Source organism: Notothenia coriiceps, unplaced genomic scaffold (genome assembly GCF_000735185.1).
Source record: "Notothenia coriiceps isolate Sejong01 unplaced genomic scaffold, NC01 NC01_scaffold00009430, whole genome shotgun sequence".
NCBI lineage: Eukaryota > Metazoa > Chordata > Actinopteri > Perciformes > Nototheniidae > Notothenia > Notothenia coriiceps.
The window spans coordinates 6,931-17,796 of record NW_011342131.1 but is presented as its reverse complement, the minus strand read 5'-3'; the positions used below and the strand labels follow the sequence as shown (position 1 = coordinate 17,796).

The following is a 10,866-nucleotide window of genomic DNA, read 5'->3' as shown; positions in this document are numbered from 1 at the left end:
TGTCTCAGTGGACTTCACAGTTTGTACAGAATATCAGTATGACAATACGACACCCTCTGTCCTTGGACCCTCACACCATCTTACTTAATGATTTTAAAGTGTGTTATATTTCATTTGTTTCTATGGGAAACACTTTGTTTTGGTAAGTTCCCTATAAATAAAGCAAGTTATTATTATCATAGTTTTTTATAGTAGAAAAACAAGTAGACATCACCAGAACATTCCCCAGTTGGTTCCTTGCATAAAGACACTTTTTTTTTAATCCAAAATTAACGTTTTTTAACTTGTGATTTTTAAAATGATTTGTATCACTCCATAAATCTGAAAATACTGTCACAGCCATTTAAGAAACTAACACATTTTGCCCTTTTTGAAAATAAAACATTTAGATTTGTGGCTGATAGTGTGAGGAAAAACGAATTTCTGATAAAATATCCTTTGTTTGTCCTTATGTATTGAACATTTCCATCCATTTTGCAAAACACAACAGGGGAACAGGATACCAAAAATGAAAACATACTACAATTTAAATAACCAAATGGATTACTTAGTTACAGGCTATTACTTACTGTTTTCTGAGATAAAATGCTTAAATATGGAAATTAGGTCTTATCTACGGATAACTTTAGGTACATCTAGGACATAAAGTAAAATAAATACAAAAAATACACAGGAGAAAATATATTTTTCTTCAAAATCACTTTTATTCCACAATTTATTTGATCAGGTCTTAAGGCACCCTGAAGAGATGTTACAAGATGGTCTTTCAAATGAGGGTTCCTTTTAAGACTGTGTAAACATAGCTTTGAATAAGATAATTTCCTGTAAATCTTTGCTTAAATTATTTCTTTACAGTGCACAGACATTGTGTTTTGTGACAAAAATACAGTGTGAAGTAAATATGGTAGATAGTGTGTGTGTATATATATATACATTGAAGAGTAATAGATTGGCAGACAATCAGATCAACAGGCTGAAGAAACTGACGAACAATCGTTGAGACCCAGATAGATATACAGTACATAGTTACAGTTTTTATTTTGCGACTTTTTCTAGTTTTTTTTACACTGTACTCTCTCGGTGTGTGTGTTGCCTCAGCCACCGTCACTGCGCAGCACCCGGCGAAGGTGGAGACAGCTTCTCCCGGAGGGCCCGCCCACATGTTGGCTATTGCAGTGGAGTAAACAGGAAGACAGGCAGACGGGCAGACAGACAGACAGACAGACAGACAAACAGACAGACATGCAGAAAGACGGACAGACAGCACAAGAAGGGGTCGCGGCCACGCAGGCCTCGACACGAAGAACTATCTATAATTCCCTAAATATGATAAGGATCACAATGTATTTATATGTAGAAAGGGACTTTGTAATTGGCATTTCATATACAGGGATACAGTGGCTATACTTGATTATCAAGGTACGTTTCCTATGACGTCTTTGTGATGCGATGAAGTGATGTTCTACTTTCTCAATTACACTATACAGAAAGGTACGAATCTTCCAGCGACAATGCGCTCATTCATACAGATTGGAATGAGGTATGAGCAGAAAAAACAAAACTAAAAAAGTTGTATCAGCAATTACACAACAGCTCCATGTAGCTTAGTTGAAATGGCTATACGGTTCAAAATCACATCAATACTAAAAATTAAAACATATTAAAAGGGGTGAGGAATGAGCAGTGCAACAGGTGAATGAGATGATGGGGTCAGGAAGCAGAGCCTGTGTCTGACCTTTGGGGAGATCGTGAAGGAAAGAAGGGTCAGAATGTCAGCAAAGCGACATTCAATATCTGCATCTAACCTATCTACAACAAACTGTTGGGCCACGTCCCAAAAATGCAGTTTTTGTGACGTTTTTGACACGTTTTTGTTATCTTTATTTTTCAAATCCTGGTCAGCCTCTGCGTGGGTTTCTCGTCCTTTTACTCCACCTACGCCTCCACCTTGATCCGGAAGGTGACACGGCCCAGGAACTTATCCCTCTCGTCGTTGTTACGGAGGTCGGAGCCCTCCACCTTGCACTCAATCGCCAGTTCCTTGTTGTAGTCCTCTTTGGTGAGCAGCAGCTTCACGGCCACCAGGGGCTGAACGTAGGTCTCCTGCGTGAGGAAAGAGACAGTCTGTCACTGAGGTAGTGCGGTAATCAGGGCCGGTTCTAACCAATTTGCTGCCCTAGGCCAGATTTTTAGCTGTTGTTGTTCATTCATATCTTATTTTACCTCTCCAGTTTTAAACGATATTTTTGGTTTACTGTCCTATAGTATATTGGAATGATTTCAAACAAACCTGTTTATCCCAATAATTATAAAGGCGTGCCTTGGAAATATTTGTTTACATAAATTGTGATCAAAACATTTGAGACCCAATGAGATAACTTAGACTAAAGTTAACTATCTAAACAGAGTCCTTTAACTCACTGAGCCTCTCAGTCTGACAGGAGATCTCTCCTCCACCTTGTTGTAGAAACATCTCCTTATATCCGTTAGCGCAGCAAGCACCAGATGCTAGTAATAACAACAAGCCAAGCCCCGGTACCGGTGCGCCCTCTCTCTACCTCGCTCGCTCGCTTGGATGCTCGCTTGCACTTTGGCTGTGAGCTGCGGGTGCCTGATAAGGCATCACTTACAGCGCCCATCGTACAGGGCAAATGAAAAGTGTAACCGGGGTGAAAAGGGTGTTACATTTACTTAATTATGAATGTTGTTACAACAAGGACGAAAATTAGGATGAGCACCAACGGTCAAAATAATTGTTTCCCTCCCAGAGCTGCCAGCGCAGCGCCCCCCCCCAGATCTGGCAACCTAGGCGATCGCACTGGAACACACCGCAAAGACTTCAGCCGACGGCCAAGTTGCACGTACGAACTGCGCATGTGTGAGTGGCAATAACTCTCCTTACCAGCAGGCGTTGGTAGTGTGTAAACAAACAACAAATAGCGTGTGCGTTCCATTTTCACTCTACAGCGAGAAGCTCATGGGGCTTTCCCAAACATGTGTCAAGAGCTGGAGTTAAATGAAATCTCAGATTTGCCTTCTTAATAGTTTGTTTGGGTCCCTCACTTCCGTTTTGCTTCTCATGCACTGATTCGCTAAGCTGAACAGCCAATCAGAGTGATTTCTTTGGCCGACGGCCTCCCGATTCAACATGTCGGCGGAAGGTGTCGGCACGGCCGAAAAGACACGACGGTGCAGTACACACCAATCTGAGTAGGGCGACACGACGCTCATCGACGGCCCGACATCTATCGAAGTTAAATCCATTTCTCACTTATTCTGACAATGTACTTAACCCAATAAAAGGACCCAATAAAAGGAGTTGTTAAATAATAGTGAAGTCACGTTGTAATAACAATAACTCTCTCTCGTTCAGATTAATATTGTCGTTTTTTTGTTTGTCTTCTTTTTCTGCTTTGCCAAACGCCACTGTGTCAAGTGTCCTATTTGGGTTGCCGTATGTAGTTGTCCAATATGGCGGACCATCTCGCACATACACAATGCGGATTGGGTAGGGATGCGGATTGGATAGTGACAGCCACTATGATAAATTGCTACAAAGTCCGCCACACTTCCTGGGGCTTGCTATCATGGATGTATAATAAGAACTGGATACAGCGTCGGAGGCGGGGTCTCGTTCTTTCCTATGAGAGCTGCTCATTGGCGCATGAGGACAAAATGGCCCAACTTTTGAGAGAGCGAAACGTCACAGATTACCCAGCATGCCTGGCCGTCAGAGCAGAAGAACCCGTATGTGCGCTCACAGAGCATGCGCCCCTTAAGCCCCGCCCCCCGAGATCCCACTCTCGGCTCACTAGAATGAATGGAGAGAGAAAATAAATCTAGATTTGGCTTTTGGTGCATTTTACAAATTTAAGGACCTAATGATTCTAATAAGGGCTATAAAATAGTTCATACTGGGTAGTTATTTAGTTTAAAAAAAAAAATCAGCTGATTTACAGACGTCTCTTTCCCAATGTTAGTCAATGGGAAAAGTCTTTCTGGGCCCAGTGACGTCACGGACTGATACAGAAATTGTAGTGCCACCGTTTGGACACAACAAATGTATTCCTCAGAGTCCAGAGCACTTCCTGGGGGCTTGCTTGCATAGACGCTATCCTTCAAAGATGGCCATGCTGCCCCATTATTCAATCCCATTCCCTATAAAACATCCATGTGTTAGTGGTGAGGATCTGACTGATGATGAATACTTACATGGGCTTTCTTTCCGTAGTAGGGGAAATACATCTTATCAATGCTGCCTTCACGGGGGAAATACTGCATTTGAATGGGTTCGTCTTTCTGCACAGAAGAACATGTGTTAGTCAATGTGAATGCGACATGAAATGCAATTTATCATGTCAAATTAAAAGCAAATTACATGTATTTCCAAGTTTACGAGACAAGACGTGGAAAAAAGCAAAAGCGATGGCCTTCTGTTTGTTAGTGAGGAGATTTAAATGAAACATGTTCTGCGTTAATCTGCAAAAATGGCATTTGCTGCGCCTTTTAGATTAAAATGACTTGAGAATGGCACTAGGATGGGTTTAGAGAGGCACCTGCGTAATGACGAAAATGTGTTGACTCCCCTGCTGGCCTTATCCTCATAATTTACATATTATCTTACCCTAAGGCCGTCAGTGACAGCATGCAGAAAGAAACGGACAAAAAACAGACAAAAATAAGGAAAACAAGAAAGATCAACAGAAAGAAAATATCGACATGGTCTTCTTAAATAAAAAGAATGAAAACAGAAATACACATATACAGTACAACATGTAGAGAAACATGTGGAGGAAGAAGTTTACTTTGACTGCGCAGGTGATGTAGGGATCCCCACGAGGCTTAAGTCCGATGATCTATGAAGCGTAACATGAGAGGTTGAGACAAAATTAGACATGATCGTTTATTCAGCAGGCGAGATGGAGATTAAAGCTGGGATGGAATAAACGGTTGGCAGAGAGATACAATTTGTATGTTTTTAAAGCAATTTTCTGTGATTTGTTTAGCGTTACCCTATTCAATTTAAGCAGGATGCACGGTTTCCCCTCAGAATATCCGAAGTTGGTGTCGGAGAGGCCGGAGCACAGACTCAGGAAGCCCCTCTTGAAGCGGCACGCTTTCTTCTCCATGTCCTCAGCGTCGTCCTGCAGGAAGTACTCTCCTCGAGTGCACTCCTCATTCTTCTCCTGCTCGGTATCATTATAACCTGAGAGAGAGGTGAGCGGACACATATTCAGGGAAAGGGAAAGAATGATTGGAAAAACCCTAACCCTGTTTTATTTTAAAGTGATTAATACATGTCAGAGCTTGAATACACTAAATAGCTAGGGAAAATAAACAGGTAATTCTACTCTGAAATGCATTCAATCCGAACCTTTATTTTTCCTTCTCATATCTCTGTGTTTATCATGACTTACCTAATTCACACCAATGTTATTACTGATGAAATTCAAGTTTTGGGACCATTTAGTAGTTGGATCAGTTTTAGAGGATTTGGTTAGTATCAGGTGTTTTTAGGCTTGTAAATTATTCTGAAATCTTTCCAATTCTACTAGATGTGTTGGTAATATATACTTTTAACTACTTTCTTTTGAGTGTCTAGGCTCCTATTCTAAAGATTTGGATAGCTCAACTGTTTGTAAATAAAATGAATTGTATTGAACCCGGGAGAAGTGCACTTACTCAGCAGGAAGGATTCCAGCTTCTGGACATACGGGGCGTATTTTAATGGTTCAGATTTATTGTAGATAATATCCAGTGAATTTGGTTGAATCGCCAACCCTGCAACATCAGAGTAAAATAAACATAGTCAGACACACTGGAGAAACAAACACCATCATCCGAGTCTCCGGTTACAGAAAGCTTTCTCTGATCGAAACAGACTCCACTGCTGACAGGTAGACACAAAGCAGCTGTAATGTAGCACATCCCTATGACAGCATCTCATTGGGGCGAGTATGAATATTGGATGTCTCGCAGAGCAATGCAGCCTGATAGCTAACAAGCCATCCTATTTGTTTGTTTGGAAACAGAGACCTGGGTAGGGAACGCGGTCTTGGTACTTGGGCACGTTGTCGTCCAGAGTCATCAGCATCACCCACATGGTCAGCGCGAACATCCCAGCCAGGAAGGCGTAGAACACCAGGTAGAAGAGCAGGATGAGGGCTGGAGGAAGTTGAGAGGAATGGAATAAAAAAGGAGACATAATGAGTGGAAGAGACAGAGGGTCATGTATAATTCACTTCAAGCTTTAACTCAAATCTGATTCACCTCATGAAGGAAACAGAGCACGATCCCTTTGAGAGGAACCATTTTGGATCAAGGTGGGGACATGCTATGATGCTAGGAGGCCTTTTTTCACTTAAAACGCACTTTATGTAGAGATGACGCTGCAGTGCTGGGAGCCTCATATATGAGCAGCATGCGGGGGGAGGAGAGGAGCCCCAGTTGTGGAAACATCTGACTCAAAATGGTTCACCGCCATCCAGCCTCGCACAGCACGGATGCCCTCTAACAGGGACAAACAGAAGAGAAAAAAAAGGATGGACCCCTCTGCTTCCTGCTGTACATCCCCCCTTCCTCTCATTCCTCTCCAACAGTATCCCACAATGCACCTGCCTGGTGCGTGAAAGGCAGAGAAAGAGGAGAGAGGGAGTCCCATTTGACCTTGACAGGCATACTAATGTGGGCGGCCATGCAACTGCAATGGAGCATCTCACTGCACAGCAGCACAGGGGCCCAGGCTGCCTGACGGCCTATCAGAGGGGGGGGGGGGGGGTGCTGTGTTACTACCTCACAGTGGAATCATTACATAAATCTATGGATACAGCCTTGCTGCTGCCCCTCACATGTGACAGCTGGGCTCCTCATCATCCAATCATGATGAATATTAATGTGAGGAAAATCTGATCACCTGTTATTTGTTGCGCACACACCTAAAAGCATCATACATCTTCACAGGCTTCTCCTCTACACCTTCATGCACGCCTGTGGTGGCTAATCCAACATCTCATTTGGCATCTCTTTTAAATTCATCCATGCACAGGAGGATAGAGCAGGTTATTTAGCCTATCCAAAACGCGTACATCTTTCATGTGATTGTGCAGAGGTTATTGTCCCGTGAATGTCACACTAATTGCGCTCTGTGCATCGGGAGCCTTACCCCAGCTGCTGGCCGTGCGACCCATAAACTCCCCGGTCCTCGGGTTGTAGAAGGAGTCCTTCCAGGTGGTCGCATTCTCCTGTTTCGCCACCACTTTATCCTCGGTGCTCGCCATGGTGGTGGGTTTGTGTTTTTGCTGTTTTGGTCCAAAGAATGCGCGGTGTTTCTCCACCAAAAAATGCAGAAAAAAGGGGGTAGCAGACGATGTGACGGGGAGAAGAAGCCGGCGAGGCGGCGGTGAGTGAGAGTGGGCGGTGTGGAGAGAGAGGAAGAGAGGAACAGAGAGAGAGAGGGGAGGAAAAATAAATCTGTGACGTGCACAGCTGATGCAGTGCGAGCAGATGGATGGAGATTGGCTAATCACGGGGAGACGCACGGTGCGCACCGTTACGCGCACATCTTATTAATAGAGCGCACGATATATTTTTTATCATTAATTATATTGTAATGGCGTTAAACAACGCCGCTTTATATTTACAGGGGTCCTGCAGCAAGAACGTTTAAAAAAAAATATGTTCGTGCCATTGTGGAAAAGATACTTCTAAATAATGTTATACACAAACCAGGATGTCATATAATCTATAATATCAGACTATGTCATGACGTATTCACCAATCCAGTATAGGCCTACATTTGAATATTGGTCACATTTTTATTAAATTTATTATTGAGATGATATGGATTCTATCGTTGAATATTATTGAAATAAAAGCTATGGTTGATATGATATGGGATCCTGGTTTATCACAGCTCGAATACGTAGTAATACTGCTGTCACCAAACCAAAAAACCAATCCTGGAGCTTATTTCCTCAGCAATGGATGCTAACCACTTCACAGAAAGCACAGGTTTACACACACACACACACACACACACACACACACACACACACACACACACACAGTACATAAATGCCAGTTATCAGCACATTTGCAGCCCATGAGGATGCTACTTGTGACCGACTGCTTGAGCTTAGATATTTGGAGCATTTGCCAACCCTTGTTGCTATGGCAATGGAGCACCACTGAACCTAGAATGTGTGAGCGAGAGAGAAAGTGAGAGAACATGACTGATCTGAAACAGATGTGTCACAGATAACAGAAGATGTATTCATTGTGAGTTAAGCAAGGTTAACATGTTTTATTCCCAGTATTTTAATATCAGTGATGCAAACACAGGTATGGTGAAAAAAGAGAGAACTATTCGAAGCAGGAAAAAAACAGCGTAATATACCATCTGACAAAGGCCTGTGCTATAATGCTTCAATTAACTGGCTATTCTTTATAATATACTCAGATCAATAGGAGACAGAGATGTTAAGTTATAAATCAAGGGTTTTTATTATTATTTACAGCAGGGGTGGGGAACCTTTTTCCTTTCAATTTTTACAACATCCTCCGAGGGCCGTACAAATTATTGAACTCAACCTCTGCTTAAAAAAACTAAAATCACAGCCAATTCATTTGGCCTTTCTTTCATGCTGTGCAAAGAAAAAGCAACCTCTTAATCCAGATATCTTACCATGACTCGCGCATGCATGCATGCATGTGTGGCATGACTACCAAAACAGAAAGATATGGACACAAGATGTGTGCAAATGTATCCAAGTGAACATGATTTAAGTGGGGGGACCTAACCTCCTCTAGGGGGGTCCGGAGGCATGCTCCCACGGGAAAAATATTTTTTTTAAATATTGAAGTTAAAAGCATCAATCTGGTGCACTTTGAGAGCAACATGAGGAGATCTATGGATATATCTCTCAACACCCATTTGAAACAGAACTGTAAGCAGATTTTTCTTTTTGGATATTTTACAAATCACTTATTTTCAACAACTTTTTTGTTACTGTCATATAGTATTTTATACCTGTTTTTCATTTAGTCTCTAATGTCTCATTAATAATTATAATGATCATATCAAGGTGTGCCTTAACCTCACTGAGCTGAGCTTATTTGAGCCTCTCAGGAGAGAGCTCTCTTCCACCTGGTTGTAGAAAAGCTCTTTAAATTCGTTAGCATAGCTAGCTAACCAGATGCTAATAACAACAGATCGCCACTGTGCTTACAACTAAAGACACAGCCACGCAAACACTGCAGCATGTGTACAGCTCCTTATGGGTACTACTGCAATATTTGAAGAGCTGGAGCGGCGTTCCGGTGCTCTCCGTAAGCACTCTAGTCTAGTCTACACTCCTTTCAGACGAGACATAACCACGTGAAGACACGTTACGCTCGTGTTGTGTTCAAGGAACCTGTCCTTGGCCAGGAAAAACAGGCACTCGCTTGTTTAATTATTTTGCGATCTACATTTCTTCTTCTTTTTTGAGGTGAGAAGTACTGACGGAGTGACGGACCCCCCCCCCCAAAACGAAAACTCTTCGGTTCTCCACGAATTACACAAGTCACCCAAAGCAGCGTTAAAAAAGCGGGAGGCGCCGAAAAGCGACTAATTTGCATCACTGTAATATGTAGTAAATGAGCTTCCCTGTGTCTCGTGCCAACGTCTGACATGAATGAGCTGAGTCTCAGTGGGGGGGGGGGGAGGCTGAGACACTGAAAGGAGAGGGAAAAAAGGGGACAAGAGCTTAACTTCCAACCCCGACACTCCAGCGAACAGACCCAGTGTGTAACAGCGAGTGAGGGGAGAGGAGGGGAGTTACATAATGACCCCTGATGCAGGGTTCAGCTCCTATGGGGGAGGGGGACTGGAGTAGTGGTCGCAGTGCATCCAGTTCCTGCTGTCAGATTGAATTTGTGGTAAGGCAGGGTCCACCACAACTCATACAATGCGGCACAATACCAGCACACACACACATTCCCATTTTCCTGATTAGTGTGAGAGCAGGCAGCACTGATTCATGGGCCAGTCCTGTCCGTCTCACTTACTCTGGCACATTTCTCTCTGAAGGCATCCCACTGCAAGCCAGGCCCACTGTTAACACACAAAAAGCAGTGAGAACGCTGAGATTGACAGCTAGAGTAGAGGAAGTGTTCAGGCTTGGGGAGTAACGGATTACATGTAACGAGATTACACTGAAAAAACGGAAACGTTAACTTTAATTAAATGCATTTTGTCAACAGATTTCACATAACTGTGTCAGGTTGGTTGAAAGCAATATTGTTAAATTAAAGTAATAAATATAAGGTTCAATTTATGACATAATACATTTAAATAAAGTCAACTCTTTTCAGTGTGTAACAAGATTAGGTAATCAGGATACAAAAAAAGGTAACTGTATTCGATTACAGTTACATTTCTTTTTTTTAAGTATTACTATTGCATTGAAATAAATAGAGATAACCAGCAGGATTAGTGTTACAATACATTTTGAATTGTATTTATGGATTATATTTCGGCTACTTTAATTCTTCTTTATTTTAAATGCATTTCTTTTTTTAATGCAGTAGGTGGACACCAGATTTGTAAAACAAAAATACAGTGTATGCTTTTGATTAATGTATTACGTTTAAACAATATTTGTAATCTATTACTGTTACTACATCTTTCATATGAAAGATCTTGGTTTCTTCTTTTCTAAGGTTACATTTTTACACACACTTAAGTAAAAAAACAAACACTTATTGTTATTCCTTTCTCTTGGTTTTATTTGCATTGCATTTAGTTACTGATTATATTTTTTGATGTGTAACTAGTTATCGTAACGGATTACATTTTTGAAATAACCCTCCCAGTGTTTGGGGGGG

The 10,866-nt window shown here is 42.0% G+C and overlaps 1 protein-coding gene across 1 annotated transcript; it reads right to left on the bottom strand.

Moving 5' to 3' along the window:
• Positions 1 to 682: 682 nt before the first annotated feature.
• On the bottom strand, positions 683 to 7,435 carry LOC104945299 (sodium/potassium-transporting ATPase subunit beta-3-like). The gene is made up of 7 exons (XM_010770946.1): positions 7,163 to 7,435; positions 6,037 to 6,165; positions 5,683 to 5,781; positions 5,013 to 5,206; positions 4,806 to 4,856; positions 4,213 to 4,299; positions 683 to 2,103 (listed from the first exon to the last, which is right to left on the bottom strand). The coding sequence occupies exons 1-7, from the start codon at positions 7,275 to 7,277 to the stop codon at positions 1,936 to 1,938; spliced, it is 843 nt and encodes a 280-aa protein (XP_010769248.1). The 5' UTR covers positions 7,278 to 7,435; the 3' UTR covers positions 683 to 1,935.
• Positions 7,436 to 10,866: the final 3,431 nt, after the last annotated feature.

Coding starts and splice junctions, on each gene's coding strand:
- LOC104945299 (XM_010770946.1), bottom strand. CDS start 7,277: ATGGCGAGCACCGAGGATAAAGTGGTGGCGAAACAGGAGAATGCGACC. Junction 5,207..5,682: donor GCTGGAATCCTTCCTGCTGA/GTAAGTGCACTT, acceptor CCTCTCTCTCAG/GTTATAATGATACCGAGCAG. Junction 4,857..5,012: donor TCCTGCTTAAATTGAATAGG/GTAACGCTAAAC, acceptor TACGCTTCATAG/ATCATCGGACTTAAGCCTCG.